The 17,819-nt window shown below is 48.1% G+C and overlaps 2 protein-coding genes across 3 annotated transcripts in view; one reads left to right on the forward strand and one right to left on the reverse strand.

Annotated features, from left to right (window-relative positions):
* Position 1: 1 nt before the first annotated feature.
* On the forward strand, positions 2 to 13,419 carry KCTD10 (potassium channel tetramerization domain containing 10). 2 transcript variants are annotated; one of them, XM_063350992.1, is made up of 7 exons: positions 2 to 67; positions 1,705 to 1,918; positions 6,534 to 6,703; positions 7,169 to 7,258; positions 7,950 to 8,002; positions 8,740 to 8,935; positions 9,545 to 13,419. In XM_063350992.1, the coding sequence occupies exons 1-7, from the start codon at positions 65 to 67 to the stop codon at positions 9,761 to 9,763; spliced, it is 945 nt and encodes a 314-aa protein (XP_063207062.1). In that variant the 5' UTR covers positions 2 to 64; the 3' UTR covers positions 9,764 to 13,419. The 2 variants fall into 2 exon arrangements, with proteins under 2 accessions (XP_063207062.1, XP_063207063.1); XM_063350993.1 differs by having other exon boundaries at positions 7,172 to 7,258; positions 9,545 to 13,418.
* Positions 13,420 to 13,588: 169 nt separating this feature from the next.
* The window catches only part of MYO1H (myosin IH), a 29,080-nt gene continuing 24,849 nt past the window's right edge, over positions 13,589 to 17,819 (reverse strand). Inside the window, exons 29-32 of the mRNA XM_063350990.1 lie at positions 17,221 to 17,288; positions 16,689 to 16,786; positions 15,622 to 15,721; positions 13,589 to 14,700 (exon numbers count right to left, since the gene is read on the reverse strand). Coding sequence (XP_063207060.1) covers positions 14,677 to 14,700; positions 15,622 to 15,721; positions 16,689 to 16,786; positions 17,221 to 17,288 — 290 coding nt within the window. The 3' untranslated portion in view covers positions 13,589 to 14,676. The remainder of the gene's footprint in view (positions 14,701 to 15,621; positions 15,722 to 16,688; positions 16,787 to 17,220; positions 17,289 to 17,819) is intronic.

Raw genomic sequence — 17,819 nt, forward strand, 5'->3', positions numbered from 1 at the left:
CGGAAGTTCCCCCCGCCCCGGCGCTCCCCGCTCGCTCTGTCCGTGGGGCTGCGCGGCACCGTTCATGGTGAGGGGGCCGTGGAGGGCCGGGGGGCGAGCGGGGCCGGGGGGGCGCTCTGGGTCGCGGAGGTGGGGGACTGGGGGTGGCTGGGGAGCGTGTGGGGCCGGTCAGCTGCTGTGGGAGTGCGCGGGTGGGGAGGCCTTCCCCGCTGGAGGGGGGGGTGCTGGTCTGAGGGCGTTGGGGTGAAGCGGAATTTGGGGTTCCGGCCCCAAGGCGGGGTGCACGGGGAGCGCGGGGTTTGGGGGGTTTCAGTCCCTAAGGGGCGGGGTGCTGGGAAGGGGGGGAGGTTGCGGGGTATGTGCGGGGTGCTGGGAAGGATGGGTGGAGGTTGCGGGGTGTGTGGGAGTGTTGGGAAAGGGACGGTGAGGTTGTGAGGGGTGTGGGGGCGTCCAGCCCCCCCGAGGTTGGGGCACTTAGAGAACAGGGAGCAGGTAGAGGAGTCTGGCTCCCAGGAGTTGAGTGCCCGCAGGCTGGTTTTCAGGTGCGTGGGGAGGGTCCGGTCCTCCCCAGCCAGAGGCTGGCGTGGTTTGGGGAGGGCAGGCCCGGGGTGCACCCCGCGTGGGTGGTAGGGTGCTGGCGTGGGTGATGCTGGAGGGCTGGGTCCCCCTCTGGGAGCCCCAGCATGGTTCCTGGGGGCTTCAGCTGCTGCAGGGAGCCTGGACGTGGGGCTGAGGATGGTGCTTTTGCACTCCAGAGTCCTGGCAGGCTCCATGGCAGAATGAACAGTCCCCTCTGGCCATTTCTGCCCATCCCGCTGACTCGCCTTGTGAAACACAGTCTGAACATGTAGCTACGTTTCTGCACTACCGCTCACATTTGCTGTCTGATGGTTCTGCTCTTTGTGACAGCGGAGCAAAAATCATTCAGTCAGCCAGCGTGCTCTGGAAGTTGTAGGGCCTGGGTCTGTCTGAGGCGGCAGGGTGTTAATCATCCCATCCTGCCACGTTGTGAGGCAAAACAGTTAACTGCAGGGACGCGTCTTGATTAAGGATTTATTGTTAGCAGCTCTCAGAGCATTTGCGGTGCTAAGCTAACGTGTTCCTGTTACAGCATGTGACCTCATTAGCTGCCCGGAGTCCACTTGGTCTGGGGACTGCGGGCAGAGGTAGTCGGGGATGTTGGACATTGGGTTCTGGTGTGCTGAGAAATGTGGGAGGGCAGGGAGGAGAGCGAGAAGCTTGTGTGGGCTCTCTGTAGAGCCGCATATGCTTTAAGGGAAAAAAAGCTTCAAGAAAATCCATGGATAGTCTGCATTTTAAGACGGGAATCATCTGCTCAAGCTCTGTGTATTGGGAATTGCCCAATTACGTACCAGTTTATTCATGGTGTAAGAGCTTAAGCTTTAGAAGTTGTGAAAGAAATGAATGCAGTTTTGTGGGAAAGTGCTGGCTTTTGCAGTGTAAAATGCTGCTCAGCTTTCACAGTGTTCTTCCCTGGCTGACGTTGTTTGGCTGGTTTGTGGCACTGTCAGAAAGAAGACAGAGTTAAACATCTAAAACGTTTGAGAACTTTGCAGAGAGGAGCTGAGGCTGATAGTGCCCAGCACATCTATGACTACTTTTGTGTAAAATAACCAACGGTAAGACCAAGTTGGGTGTCATGCAGTGGAACTGCAAGTCTAACCCATAGCTTCTTGCCTGCAGGAAGAGATGTCGGGAGAAAGTGTGGTGAGCTCAGCAGTGCCGGCGGCTGCGACTCGCACTACCTCCTTCAAAGGGACGAGTCCGAGTTCCAAGTATGTCAAGCTGAACATTGGTGGTGCCCTCTACTACACCACCATGCAGACCCTGACCAAGCAGGACACCATGCTGAAGGCCATGTTCAGTGGCCGAATGGAAGTCCTCACGGACAGCGAAGGTAAGGGGCTGCTCCCCGCGTCCCTCGCGCCGGTGTCCTTCCTCTTCAGTGAAAATAGGTCAGAAGGGGTTGGAGGAAAAATGTTAGAGAGCAGAGAGGAACATCTGTTCGTAGCCCTAGATGTTTCTGCATTTTATTAGTGTTAAAACTTGTAGCTTATACAACTGAGAAAAGAAGTGGAACAAAAGACACAGATGGCTGGAATAGTTGTCTAAACGACAAAAAGACAGTAATGTGTCCTGAAGCTCCTGTCAGGCCCAGATAGCATGGACTATCTGTTTCTTTTGAAATACAAAGTCTAAAGCTCTTAAGCATATGGAAAATAGTGGGGATAGTGATTAAGAAACGGTGAGTCAGGACTTGCGTATTTACTTTGAAGCTCAGAAGGCAGTTCCCTCATCTTCTTTCCTTACCTCAAATACAAGTCCAAAATCTGCTCTGAAGATTGGGAGGGAGAAGTTGTGAGCTGGAAGCTGATTCTTTAATTGAAACTATTTTCTTGTGAGAGCATTGATTGTCGGCGTCACTAAAACAAAACCAGTTGCAAATGTTTTAGAAAATTTGCTATAGTATTACTGACTATAAAAGGAGAGAGCTAGCAAATGGGTCTCTCCACAGTAAAAGTGTCTGGAAAGAAGGAATGTGCAGAATGTCAAACTACAGTCTGCTAAAGGAGCAGCACTCAAATACTTCACTTTCTTACCAGATGTGTTGATTTTATCTTCTGCTTGATTCTTGAAAGCATTTCTGTTTAAATTAATAATATAGTTAAAAAGTGTCTGTGATAACTGCAGCTGGTAGCATGGTTTTATGAGCATTCTCACATTGTAGGAGTGCCACGGAGTTTAACTGGAAGCACAGCTTTCTATTTATGCACTGACGTTTTGCCCATAACTGTGTTTATAGACTTGAATACCTTGTCTTTAACAAGAGCTACTGCCCAAACCACAACAATCGCTGAGCCTAAAGGTTCAAAATACCTTTACTGTGACTAGTTAATTATTTGAAATTTTTGTTTGAACTTGCTGCAAGCATAGAAAACGTAGTATGTGATTAGATGAGTTGCTGCTTCGTTTTGAGTGCTTTAGAATAGTCTATATTTAGAGGTCATGTGGAACAAGTGATGGATTTAGTAAGGCTCTTGTGATCAGCTTTCTTGAGATAGGAGGAAGTGCAATTGGAGGAAAAAATTGTAAAAAATGCAACCTAATTGTCTGAATATTCCTGTTTTAGTTAGAAGTCCTTATATTGAAGCTGGGGGGGGGGGGAAGCTGCATTGTTCTGGGTGTTATACTGTGCCTTTTGCGAATTTCAGCTACTGTAAAGCAGTAACATTGGCGCTGTGGTTTGTGGGCTCCAGATCAAAGGGTCTCTAGGCTACCTCTCAGGGTCTCTGCAGGTTGCATAAAAAAGCCAGCCTGTGGATCAAATTGGAAAAAAAAACACCTGTCAAATGGCAATAGGCACCCTTACTGGGAAGACTGGAGGGGTGTTCTAGTGGCATTGTTGCGAACCAGTTCATTGAAGGACCCTCTCCCCTTGCTGCTAAACTTCAGGCAATCCAAAAGCATCCTCCCATTCCTCACTAAGGCTGCTCTGTGTTTCACAAAATTTGATAATTCAAGGCTTCTTAAGTCCAGCAGTTTGGAAATGGATCGGAAATTCCAAATTAATTTTGGAAGCCCACCCTGGTGCGGTCTGAGCGCTTCCTCCGGGCATCCTGGGCAGGTACCGCAGGAGGGCTGGTACATCGCGTTCCCAAGGCTTGGAGTCAGTGTAAGTGCAGGTTCTTTTTGCTGGAGAGCAGCTGACAATATTGCTGTTAATATGAAGGTAACTGGAGTTTAATCTGCTAAAATGTCATGCTTGAGACATAAAATCACAAGTTTATTTTGCTGTGAATCCCACAGTGTCTGTGTGGGATTGTTCCATTTAGCCAGTTTGTGTTTTAATAGGAATTTGATACTTCCTGTGTGTTGTAACCGAGACACTCCCATCGCAGTAGTTCTTACTTTATCTCCCCTGGCCTGGCGTGATGCTGGAAACTGGGACAATAGCATTATAGCTGTTAAAGGAAACTCTTTTTATCTGAAATTCTTCAAAATACTGCTAATTGGTCACACCCAAAATCTGGCACAAAACAATGTGCTTCTTAGGAAAAGAAGCCAGACTTGCAGAGAAACTGGAAGGAGTAAAGTTTCTAAACAGTCTGTGGAATGCATCACACGGGATCCTCCTCTTTGTTTCGATGCATTCTTCTGACCCCAGCACCATCTCCCCAGCTCTTTCTCAAAGCTCAACAATTGCGACATGCTGCTAGTTGGGCGGGGGGAGAAAAGACCGGAGTTCTCTGGCGGTGGGTGGCAGATGATTATTTTCAGCTTAGAAATTGTTCATGAACTGTAGCAAATCGACATATTTTGAAAATTTTGTTTTGGTGGCAATGAGCAGATAGAAGGATGTGAGTTTTCCAGGTGCGTCCGTCTGTTTCCGATTTTCTTTTCTGCAGTGTGATTTTTCTTCCCCCCGCCCCTCACTCCCCACTGCTGTTAACCAGTTGATCGAGATGTGTGTTTTTCGTTCGGCTGCTGGTAAGACTGTTGAGCATCAGGCAGTCTTCAGTGTCAGGCTACTATTTCATCTGTCAAGGCTCAGTCAGAACATGTAGTCTGGTTTAGTTTGAATGTTTGGATGCTGTCCCTGAGACTGCTTGTAAAACAAAAGATTAGTTTCCTGAAAGTCTAATGTGTGTACGTACAGTTCATGGATTATGTATTCCTACCTCAGTAAATGGATCACAGGACACTGCAATTAAAAAATGGCTTTGAAAGACTGTAGCTGAAACCCACTTCTTAGGCTCTGCACAGCCGTGACTGAGTGGCAGCAGGGTCGTTTTCCTGTGAGTCATCTCGTTTTGGCTGCACACTTGGCTGTTTGGTTAAAACAGAAGGTTTTTTGAAAGCTGTTTTAGCAGTAGCTTGTGTTTTGCAATGCTGCTCGAAATATTTTCTCATCCCCCCCCTCCACATGAAAATGAGCAATTATGCTTTGGTTCCGCCATCTGTAAACATAAAGTTGCAGCAGATTTTTACAGCCTACAGAGGGAATCGCAGTGGAGATGATAACAAAGAAGTTTGAGGATCATAATTCTGCTCTCGGCCTGCCCTTTATCTCCCTACATGTTGGTGTACTCTAGTAAACTCTGTCAACAGCTGCCTTTGTGGAATATGGATGTCTCTGTTTACCACCGTGTCTTGTGCTCCCTCTGCTCTTTAAAATGGGAGATCTTGCTGTACGTACCTCTGCATTGACAAATGGGCTGTTTTCTGCTCTGGTTGGTTAGGTATACTGGATTCATTAGCCTGGATCAGTCTTTTGTCCTTTGATTTCTCTGCCTCTAGTTCTCCTGCCGCCAGCTTTCTCGTTTGTTATTGCAGTCTGTAAAATTACAATTGCGAGCACACGTTGTGTTTTATGCAGACAGCAGGGTAACGAGGGAGATGGAAAGCCTGTAGTAAACTGCCGGAGAGTGTCTCAGTTTTCCACAGAACAGCATGAAAGGGCTGTGTTCGCTTTCCAAATTGAACCAAATGTTCAGACTTTACTAGTAATTCCATTCATGCAGAACATACAGGGTCTGCTTTAACCTACTTTCCTTATTTGTCCAAAATATGACTCTTTCCCCACAAGCGTTTCCTCGCTGCATTCCTGATCTGCAGCCCGTAAGAGTGGCCATCTGTTCATTTATGGAAACTCGAGCCTCGACATTCCCTAACATTTCTCAGGGTCCGGCCTGATTCAGGCAACAGACTGGCAACAAGAGGTGAAGTGCAAAATCCTTTCGTTGCCAGCTAACTGGAAAGCATTTCGGTTGTAGCTCTGGTTTCTTTTCTGTGCACCGTTGTCAGTACATCGCAGTGCTGGTGAGCTCCAGGGCAGGGGCTGTACATTACATTCTGCTTACGCATGCCGTCACGTCATGTCTTTCAGCAGTTTAAGAAGTTATGCTAATAACCGCTTTGTTCTACCAAATTAATGCACTTTGGGAATATAGGGGCTGAAACAGTGTTTGCCATGACACTGCCGAAGTCCGTGCTGCCCTTCTCTTGCCGACCTTTGTGCGCATCGACTGGAGATCATCATGGTGGGTCCCTGTCTTGTGTTCAGGTGCAAGAACCTTTAAACGGTCAAGTCTGGTTGGCTCTAGTAAGCTGTCTGTAAGAAACAGCCACGCGTATATGTAACAGGGCCCTAAGACAGAAGGCAAGAAAATAATACGTCACAGCTTTGGGAATAGAGGGAGAACAGAGCTGGTTAGTTGGAGAATGAGAAGTATCCATTCTTCTGTTTCAGTTAATCATTTGTCAATAACTGTGTAACTATGAGAAACAAGTGAGCTTCCTGCCTTACTCCCACACTCTCTGCACTTGAAATGCAGAAGGAGATGATAAATTCCGTCTGCTTTCTGCTGCTCTGCCCGCCAGCTCGAGCACGGAACTGGAGTTCGTCTCTCTTGGCAGGAACCTGCTTAGTACAGCAGTCCCAGGCCAGTGTCAAGACCTTTTGCCACGTTTGCCTCTTCTTCTCCTGTACCGTGGTCTTCCTCTGTCCCTAGGCTGGATCCTGATCGACCGCTGTGGAAAACATTTTGGGACAATACTGAACTACCTGCGTGACGGGGCAGTACCGCTCCCCGAGAGCCGCAGGGAGATCGAAGAGTTGTTGGCGGAAGCAAAATACTACCTGGTCCAGGGGCTGGTGGACGAGTGCCAAGCAGCCTTGCAGGTAGGTCACAGGGCTACGGAGGAGTCGGGTTGCTCTGGCTGCAGTGAGGGGTCAAAAAGAGGAGGCTGCTCTGGGTGGGAAGCAGCATCTGGGCAGAACAGGATTTTCTACTGGCTTCCACTTGGTGTCTGTGTGAGGCTGGGATGAAATCAAAGCCACTGTTACTGTTTGAGTGAAGCCACGTTCCAGATCCTGCCATTTAAATAGGTACATAACATCAAGTCTCCTTATTTGCAGAGTGGTAGAGAGCAGAAATGAGTATCTCGGGTGGTCCCAGAGGAACGCTGCCCAGTAGCTGGAGTGCCAGCCTGGTTCAGAGCATGGACCAGAAGCAGCCACTCCGTAAGGATAGATTGAACACCAAACTTGTACCTCTTCAGCACAGAATATGCAGGACCTTCCCAGTTAATATGAGTGTGCCCTAAGGCCTATTTACATTCAGCTGCTGTTTGATTCTTGTTTCAGCAGAACAAAGATGCGTATGAACCGTTCTGCAAGGTACCAGTCATCACATCTTCTAAAGAAGAGCAAAAACTTATAGCCACTTCTAACAAGGTAAGAGAGGCCAGGCTGTGCCGGGGCTTGGGAGGGGGCTGTCCTGCTGCCCCGGGCTGGCATGGGACCTTGACCAAGTGTTCTTTAGAAAATGGTCTTTAGTTTTCAACAATGCGCTTACCCTAAAATACACGCACTTCAGCTGCTGAGCTGCAAAGCACTGAAAATTTACAGCAAACGAAACATTTCTTCTGAATTAAAAGTCAGATGTTGCTCAGGCTGGGCCTGGCCATGTATTTCTCCACACAAGGTATTAAAACAGAGGGCATAGGCAGTATCAGGCTAATCGAGTAGATCCTCAGGACTGTTAGATCTTCCATCTATTTGTCCACTGGTTATTAATGACAGACTCTTTCTTTAGCTAAAGTGAGTCGATGACTGCTCTTTCTGGAAGCCTGCTCGCTGTGGCAGGTAGAGGGGAGGATGGTGGTGATAATGATTAAACCTTGGCAAAAAGGCAGAGAGTGGGTGAGAATAGATTAGGATCTAGTCACAGAAGGGATCAGAAGGGACTGCAGCCCCATTGCCAACCCGTGTGTGACGGTTTTGCAGCCAGAACGGAATCCCACTGGGCTTGGGCCTGATGGTGTCATGTCGTATTGCAGCTCCTCTGCTGTGGGGTCTTGGGCTGAGCTGAGATTCCAGCTCTTGCTGCACTTCCTGTAACTGATCTGTGGTTTCTTTTTTACAGCCAGCAGTGAAGTTGCTATATAACAGAAGCAACAACAAATATTCCTACACCAGGTAAATAACTTCAGCTGGACTTCTTTGAGGTTTTTCGTAGACCAAAATCCATGATAAGCGTTTGCTTTTTCTTCACTCAGAACCGATGAGATTGGTGTTGGCATGCGCTCAATTTTTTCCCAATTAATTTCAAACTTGAGTGAGAAGGGAGCCTGCTGTCATCAACGGAAGGCTAAGCAGGTGCTATTTCTGTGGCAGAGGAGTTCCTCTTACACTTGGGTGCAGCTGGCAGGGACTCCTGGCCAACTGCTGGCCTGCATTCCTCATGGGTTACAGCCATTAGTTGAATGCAGGAAGTGTCGCATGGTGCAGCGTTCTCAATAAATGGTAAAATCATCAGGTCTGGGACCTTATCCCCCTTTTCTTTTGTTTGTATATGTTTCATGTCATAATGCTATTTCCATCCAGCTGGCGCTGAGCTTGAGCTTAGGAGTGGTTTCATTTGGGTGATAGAATTTGGTACACAGCTGAAATGGCCTTGGACAGTATTATTCACAGTACTGTTGATGTTGTATTACTGCTTCTTCAGCAGCAGGTTTTCCTGCTTGTACTAGTCACATGAGTTGTCCACTGCAGTCCTGGATACCAGCTGTAAACACTACCTTGGTAGAGACACAGTAAGTCAAAAGAAGCTGGGTGTACGGGCCTGTAAATGCTCACTGCCTGAAACCCCCTTCTGTGCTGTGTGCTGTCTTAATTGCCCTGCCGTGACTGCTGCCTGCCTTCGTCTCTCACAGCAACTCTGATGACAACATGCTGAAGAACATCGAGCTATTCGATAAGCTGTCCTTGAGGTTTAATGGGAGAGTGCTCTTTATAAAAGATGTGATTGGAGACGAGATCTGCTGCTGGTCTTTTTACGGGCAGGGGCGGAAGATTGCCGAAGTTTGTTGCACTTCCATTGTTTATGCTACTGAGAAAAAACAGACAAAGGTACGAATAAACCCCTGAATGCTTCCAGCAGTGAGCCCAGCTGCTGTCAGACTGGCATCCTGACTTCTGTTCCATTTTGAACACTCCTTTCATTGTTTGGTATCTCCATAGAATAATCAATGCCATTCAAAGTGGGAGCAGCACAGTGGAGCTCATCCTCTGGGTTCGGTGGGACAGGGACTGCTTGGCTGTGGCACTTCACACAGGGCAGTTGTGACGTTCCATGATGCAAGTTCAGTCCAGTTCTTTAGCTTTAGACAAACTTGCTCACTGAACCAAATTTGGTTTATGTCTCCATGTAAAGACAGGTCCTGTTGAGCAATGGCAATGCCTTCCCCGTCCGTGCATTCTTCTCACCTTTGCCTGGAGAAATCTGTGAGTCTGCCCCGCGGGCAGGCCAGCTCTGAAAAAAAAAGCCCCTGGTTGCAGGGTCTCAAAAGCTGAAAGCAAATAATAGAACAGAAACCATTGTGCTAGAAGGATTTCTGTGGCTAGGGTGCAACTAAGAAATTTTAAAAAAGAAAGGTATCAGGAATTAAAAATGAGGTAAGCTGGTGCCTGCAGTGACTGGCAATAGGTGAGAGTGACCTTGTTTCTCTTGGGGGGCAGGTGGAGTTCCCAGAAGCCCGCATTTACGAGGAGACACTGAACATTCTGCTGTACGAGTCCCAGGATGGCAGGGGACCCGACAACGCGCTCCTGGAAGCCACAGGAGGGGCAGCTGGCCGCTCCCATCACTTAGAAGAAGACGAGGAGCGAGAGCGCATTGAACGCGTGCGAAGAATTCATATTAAACGTCCGGATGACAGGGCCCACCTGCACCAGTGAGCTGGCCGAGAGCCGCAGACTGCGCAGCTCTGTCCGCAAGGTGCTGCCCTTTGTCTCACCGATTATCTGCAGCGGAGGACCAGGCGGTTTAACTTCTGTTCAGCAAAGTCTGTAAATTACGTTTTGTAACAAACTAGATTATTTGGGGTATTTAAATGCAGTAGTTCTAGGACAAGAATAAATAAGGTTACTGGGCATACGATAGATACTGTAAGGACTTATTGAGCAGCTGGAGAGATGCCCTGAATTTTTAGCACTCTTGTCTTTGCTATTTTGTGGCTAGAGAGGAAGAGGGCTGGCTTCCTTTGGCTTTGGTAATTGTCCTGCACTTTAAAAACGAAACAAAAATACAAACAAAAAAAAAAGTCAGTCGGCTGTACACCTTCCCTCCAGGCACTTGTTGACCCTGTCTCTTAGACCTTCAGGCGTGAGAGAAATGCAGTGATCTAAACGCACCAGAGCTCCCTTTCTCCCAGGCCTGTAAGCGATAGGGTGCCTTGGTGACTCCCAGAAGGACGAGTGACACACGTGCTGACTCGATTCGGGTAGTGCTGGGGAGCAGAGGGAGCCCTCTCGGAGTGGTGGGAGGGAGCCAGGGGAGCTGCTTGGGCTCGGCTGGCTGTGGCTCCCCGCAGCTCTCGCGACCTGCTCCCTGAAGGTTTCAGCTGGAGCTTCTACAGCACTGAACTGTGGAGACCCACCCCTGCCATATCCCTGCAGTGCAAGGGTGGAAGATGTTAAAATTCCTCCAAAAGGAGGATCAGGAGCAAATTGTATGTGATTGCTTTTCCTTAGGGTGGTGTTGCTACCGGTTAGCGCTTAGAATTTGTGCCTGAGCCCGAGTCTCAGCTGGGGAGTTAATTTCCATCAGCTCGGGGGTCAGTAAGCTGCGAGCGGCGCTTTCTTCACTGCGGGTAAAGCAGTGGTCACCGCGGGTTCAAACACTCCACCCCAGCTGGGGGGAGGCCAGCAGCCGTAGTTCAGTTCTGTAACTGATACAGGAGCATTGTCTTGCTTTGAGCGAGGGCAACGCGAGTACCATGAAGAAGAGGAGTAGACAGGGGCCCAGGGGCAGTTATTCCTCGTTTGACTTTATCCTGAGCATATTCCAGGTCTTTTCAGAAACGGCAGCTGTGTGTGACAGGGCAGAGCTAAAATGTTGTGCAGAGAAGATCGCTGTAGTCTAGTTTTCTAAGAGTACTTTTCTATTATAAATTAATATTTTATCTACCTCCTCGTCTCTTGTTGCCTGTTGTGGAGTCAAGTAATAATTATAGTGGAAGATCGTGTATTATTCAGTAGGACTGGATGCTAAAGGATAATGAGCAGAGCCACAGCTGTAATGGTTAACGTAACAAATCCTGAGAGGGAGAGAAACCTGATGTAGGAAGTCTTAAACTCACAATCAGGCTGGCACCTTGGCAGACACCAGAGTACTTTGGCCTATTCTAGAGTTTTTTGACTGTTCGTCTGGAATATCTAGTGCTGGCCTTGATGGCCAGACGTCTCATACAGAGCAGCAGCAGCTCCATGTTCCTGTTCCTCAGTGAGGTGGGTATTTACTTCTGCCCAGCTTCCTGCTGCGAGGATTCCTCCTCCTGCCTCAGGGCTGTTAATGGCGTGTTAACATGTTAAAAACCAAAGGTGTTGTCAGCTCACCAGCTGCATTACTCCAGTGCTTCTATTTCAGAGCCGTTACATCCCAAACTATGTATAGCTTGTCTTAGAGGCGAAAATAAGGCATTAAGTGTTCGCTCAGTGGTACAATTTTGGATCATCGAGTAAAGCTAAAATGATTTCAAAGTTAGGCTGAGGTCATCTTTCTAGTAACCAAAGACTTTTCTAAGTTCCAGGCAGCTGGTGTCTGTAACTCGTACCTGTCTCCTCTACTCTTTGTCCTTCAGCTACTGGTTTGTAGGTAAGAGCTCAAGAGTAAACAGCTGTATCAGTTATACTGTACTCGGCAGCTTCAGCAATGTCCTGACAGTTACAGGCTTCTGTTTTAAGCTGTATTTACACGTGTTTGCAACACACTTAGGGTTTGTAGAAGTCCGTAGTGCAGATTGTCGTTGTGAAGGACGCAGTGCCCCTCCCTTCTTACCTTCCTTGTGCGATAAGCTGGGGAATGGGGAAGGAAAGTCCTCTGAATTGCTCTGTTTCTTCAGCACTGTGTACTTTGACACTTACTGGTGTGTTACTGGGCTGTTTGTGGGTTTCTGAGCACCTGTAACAGACCTGTCCTGGAAGGCGTCTCGCCTCTGTGCTATGTGAAGCTGTTCAGTCTGACTCCTGTGTCTCAGCAGTCCCGCTGTGCTCCCGCTGGCCGGCAGCGGGTGAAACGGAAACACCAGCCCATTCCCGTAGAATACGCCGATAGTCCTGCAGCAAACCCTGCTCGCTTCGTTAACGCTAGAGCGCTGGCTCTCTCCTGCGAGGCAGGAGGGACAGGCCATCTTCATCCTCGCTGTGCTGAACTGCCTGCTGCGGCGCAGGGGGGACCCCAGCCACCCAGCGCTGGCCGCTCAGACGAAACCCGGCCAAGTCCTGTGGTACAAGAGCAGGTTCAGCTCCAGGAGGTGACATGTGCTGACACCAGTGCTAAGCACCTGACAGATCACATCTACGTGATTAACTTCTCTGTAAATAGATTCTTAACTGGCTTCAGGATTTCCTCTTTCAGGTTTTGCAAACTAAGTTCTTAAAAAAAACAACAAAAAAACACACAAAAAACCAGGGGATGATTATTTTTAATCTTTGTACAGCAGTTTATATAGTTATTGGTTTAGTCAGTCACTCCAGGAGAGTTTGAGTAAGTTTCAGTTTTGTTACTGCATTTATGGGCAGACTCTGCCTTAACACACTCCTGACTTAACCCTCTGCGTGCTGTGGTTGTGTAGTAAAGTTGTACCGCTGTCATGTTAGAACGTCCTTTACCTACTGGCCACTTGTCCTTGGTCTGTGGAGAGAGACTTTGTTAATGCCATTGTACAAATGCTCTCAGCTCTTGAGCCTTTTTACTGTAAATGGTTTTGCCTCTACAGCTTGCAGGTGAAGATGGGGTACGGGGCAGCCGTCCTGGGCACAAGCAGCTCTTTAGATTGTCTGGTACCGCCTCCTGTCCACGGGGACTGCAGACCTGTCTGCTTTGATCCTCTGCGCCCCGCAACAGACACTAATAGTCACAGTACAGCAGAGCCGAGCTGACTGAAATCTTGCTCGTGGACGTGATTTTGTCCATCAGCATCATACAGAAAAGCTGGTCTAAAAGCTGCACCTTGTAAGACGGTTAGGGCTGCACAGTAGAGGCAAAGGCGACCACCAGCCCCCGGCTTAAAGCTCCCTGACAGGGGCTTTACTCCCACCCACCTCTATCAGTGTAGCTGTAGGACCAAAGCAGCTGCTCCTGTATTTCCATAAGGCAGGTTTTAGATCCCAGCCCTTGTGGAAGGCTCCAGGCTCCAGTCTTACCTTAGAGCAAGGGGTAGGCAGAACCTTTCAGTCCTAGTGGAGTTGTTCCATTGGACAATAGCAGTGAATTCATCTGTTCTGTACAATCATTCCCTCCCACTTTATACTTATGCACAAAAAAGCTTAAGCTGGATTTCAGTGTATGGTTGATGTTTGCAATATGTACTTGGTTTTTTTTTAAAATGTAACACAATAAATTAGAAGATATTTCATATTTACATGCGAGTCACTTTATTACTTGTTTGAAGCATGCTGTCCTCATGGTCCATGGAGCTGGAAGGAACTTTCAGGAAGAAATAGTGGCCGTCAGCCTCCTCCCGGTTAGTTTCACCTCCTGGCACTGCTCATGGCAGAGGCACTCGTGATCTGGCTCTCGGCCCTCTGCAGACGCTGGGATTCAAAGGCAGCAAGGCAAGGATCTGCAGGCTGTAGTTTCGGCCTAGCCAAGGCAAGCTGGAGCAGGTGCCGCACAAGTTTGCCTCAACACGAGGCAGCAGCGGTAGCGCTATGAACAGAGACTGGCAGCAGAGCTGCAGGGAGCGGGGGCAAGTCCCGTCTCCCACCCCCTGCCCTTGTCGCTGCCCCAGTTCACCTCAAGGGAACAGTGATGCCTCCCACGCTCTTGAGGGAGCAGAATCTCAGCTCTGGGGCCAGAGATGAAGGTTCTTCAGCAGCAGGAGACTGGTTTCTTCTGGATGGCACCAAGCCCGTGCATCCCTCTGAAAGAGGAGGCGTTTTGGTTGTCTTTTATGGTTTTGCTTCCACTGCACCACACATAGCTGCCGCGCAGGGAGAACCAGGGCAGTGTTACTCTAAAAGCAGAGATCTTCCCCCGTGTCAGAGTAGACAAGAAAGCAGCTCACTGAGATTTCCCGATGAGCGGCTTCATATGCTGATGCACCAACAAAAATACCAGCACCAGCCCTACTGCTACAGTTAACCGTCTCTCCCCATGCCGAAGAACTTGCTGCTGGTTTTAAAGGCTTTGCCAGTCTGCCTGAGAGAAAAGGGGTTTTCAGAGCAGAGTTAACTTCATTGATCTGCTCTTGATGCAGCTTTCCTGGTGAGTTGTGACTCAAAGTACAGCTAGAGGAGCCTTTTTGCTTCTATCTTAATCCCTCCTGACTGGTCAGAGCTCTCAGCTCGTAGTGAGTGCAGAGACAGATATTTCACATGCGGAACTTCTGGTTTAAACATTTTCCTTTGACTGTGTAATGAGCATCTATGCTCACTGGAATGTTACAGCAACACAATGGAATTTATTTAACTGTGGTTGAATAGTTTTCAGCTATAAAAAAAGAGCCTAAAAGATGCAAGCAAACTCTCAAATCACAGCAGCCCTACGGCATCACAGATTCCAGGGGAGATGCGAGTGCTGGTCTCATCCTGCAGGCTCCTTTCTGTTCCTAAACAAGACGGTGACCAGGATCAGGAACTGCTTCTCATCAGGACTTTGCCTGGGTTGACACCTGGGACGAGAAAAGGAGGAGCCATTAAGTACAAATCCTTGAGGTGTCCTCGCTGTGGGAAAACAGGAAGAGGTTTCTTTTTAACAGTTGGCCTGTAAAGACAACTCCCTTCACCTCCGGCCTGCAAGGACAGCTAGCCAGGGCCTGAGGGTGTTACACCTCGGCATGTAATTCTCCCTTGGAGCCGTCAGCTAACTACCAAACACGGCAAGCTCAGCAGGGAAGCAGCAAAGACCCATGTACCTTTTCCTTGTTTTCCAGCCACACCCGCCCTTCACTGCCTTGCAACCAGGAGCTGATAAAAAGGCAGGTTCAGCATCTCCCTTCTGACCACGAGCAAGGACAGGAGCAAAGCCCCCCTCCCGCCCGGTTTTCCATAGCTACATGGAAATTCGTTTTTCCCCTCAGTGGCAGCTCTGCCGAGACTGGCACTGGGTCAGACAGATCCTTCCTTCTCAGATAACCTGCTTGGGTGACAAGAAATGCTTTCCCCTCTGTCCCCCAACCCATTTCAGAAATAACTTGGTTGAAGGAGGCAACAAGAGGTGGAGAAAGGAGGAGTCAGGTGAAATTTCCAGGTGCGTGTTGGATTTGGGCTCAGGCCAGATTCTCTAAATGACCAGGCCAGGAGAGAACCTTGTCAGCTACAGCTTGAAAGAGTAAGTAGCAGTGACAATTCATGTGGAAGGTGTGTAGCTGCAACTCCCAACACAGCGATGACCATCTATTATGAATTATCTCATGTAGGTAGACACTGACTGGGTAGTTATGTCGTGCACCTCTCTGCCCTGTAAGAGGAATCGAGTCCTCCCCGAACTCATGCGAAGGGCCCTTGCTGGAACTTAGCTGCGCGCTCTACAGGGGTCGAGCATTGAAGGAGAATGCACAAGTCGTATTCCCAGCGCTTAGATGAGGCCTTACCACTGTTAGTTGTCCATTTTTGGCTTTGAAGACCTGAGGCTCCTGCCCAACAGTAAACACCATTGTGCCTTCCTTCCCAGAGCCAATACGAAACTGAAGACTGCAAGTACAGACAAGAATTACTCATTAGATGCTTTCCTTGCAATAGGCTTTACTCTAAGCCCCCTTTATTTTTGTTCCCTTGGCAAATCTCGTTAGATTAGAAGATCAGAGCCCTCCAGCTTAGGTAAATTTCCTAAACAATTGCATTATACCACACAAGCCAGAAGGGTTTGATGAATGGAGCATGCCTGCCCGGTCCGGGCATTTGAATTTTCCTGGTGCAATTAAGCACTAGAAGATAAGCAGATCTGACCTGGAGAAAACCACTGAACACACAGAATCTAATTACAATTGAAACGCAAAGGCCAGAGAGAAAAGCTGGAGCAGAAGTACAGGTTTCATATGCCAGTTTCAATTTATGTAGAGATTTGAGAGACGGACTGCATCCACCTGCCATTAGCTTGGTGGCGTGACTGGGAAGGTTCCTGCGCTCAGCAATCACATTTCAGGGCCTTCTGAATCTTTTAGGGAGGGGAGCATTTATCCTGAAGTGACCCGCAGGCTCAGCCCAGCAAGCTTTCCTCAGAGCTGGTGCTAATGAGATCCGCTGTGAAACCACTAAAGCCCCAACCTCACAGCCCAGGTCACATCAGCAGAAGCCCGGAAAAAGTGTTTGCAACATACAGTCACCTAAAAACAAGTTGGGGTTTTAGGCAGCTAGGTCACGGGCAGATCTTAGAGCAAAGCAGCACAGCTCGCAAGGTGCAGCCACAAGCGTCGTGGAAGCAAGCCTCATTAGCGTGGGGAAAGACTGTAATGATTTTAAAATAACGCATCCCATCTTGTTTCCCCTGTGCCACGAAAACAACCGTGCTACCGCAACAGGCCTCATCAGCTTAGGGCACTGTCTGCTGGGGTGATGTTGATAGTTTTGACCTAGGTAGTCCAGGCCTAAAAGTTTTTGAAGCAGGTTCTTCCGTAAAATACAACCCGCACAAAACGATCCATTCAGCTTCCTTCCTTACCTTCCCTGCACAACCTTAACAAGGTTTTGCTTATTGGCCAGCATGCAGAGTTTAGTGACCGTCTCAAAGATATGCTCACACTGAAGTATCGCATCTCCCTGGAAACCGAAATAAGAGAGGCATAAAGTCATCTGTCATCGTCCCAGCGCACAAACCATGCAGCAGCTGTGTATGCAGAGAAACTCCTTCCTAACGCTAAAGTAGTGACCGCCGTGCAGCAGGGACCAATAACGACACAGCAGTTACAACAGTCGTGTACGAGTCTGGTTTGCTAAACGTCCTCTCCAGGGACTATTAGGATTTATAGTGACTTTGACTCTAAAAAAAAATAAAAAAAAATAAACAGGAAAGTGAAAGTATTCGTGGTGAGACAGCAAGAATGTAAAAGGTCTAAAAGGTGTACCTGATTACAGAATTAGTAAACATCAGTCATTATGTAATTCCAGTATTTCATAGGAAAATATTAGAATTGTCCGCGACAAGACCCTACTCCTAACCACAGTCTCACAGTAGCTACGTTTCAATTTTCTACCTTCTGTTTGTTGTCTTCGGGAACATGAATGACAACAATCCCATCGCTCAGGTTACTGGTGGAAATACCTTCAAAAGAAATCCAAGAATTAGAGGAAAACCTACCAGAGACAGTTCCACAACACCATCATCTTCCTCCCACTTTTCCAAATACCTTCTGAAGATCCCTCTCTCTGTCATCCACTTGTCCGTAACACATTTCCAACAGTGGTTATTTAAACACGGTGCATTAGTTGTTTGCTCCGTACCTTTCCATGCTACCTTTGTTTTGACAAGGGAGAAGGGAGAGAGTATATATGCTACCCCTGGACTACAGTTCAGACAATGGCAGGATTAAAAAATACCTACAAAATGGGGTAGAAAAGTTGGGGGTTTTTTTCCTCCCCTCTATTTTAGCAGAAAATTATGACATCCTGCGTTTAAGTATTTCAAAGAACTGTGTCCTCTTACTCACACTTTATACTTCAAGGAACGGCATGCTGACACACAGACCCTTTATCTGTCCCCCAGGAAAAAGTGTTTTCAGGTAGATCACGGCTTCAGGTGTCTTTGAAAGACCGAGTTTCAGACGTTCATCCTTCCACCCCCAGGGTCACTGGC

Source organism: Chroicocephalus ridibundus, chromosome 13 (genome assembly GCF_963924245.1).
Source record: "Chroicocephalus ridibundus chromosome 13, bChrRid1.1, whole genome shotgun sequence".
In the NCBI taxonomy this organism is placed as follows: Eukaryota; Metazoa; Chordata; class Aves; order Charadriiformes; family Laridae; genus Chroicocephalus; species Chroicocephalus ridibundus.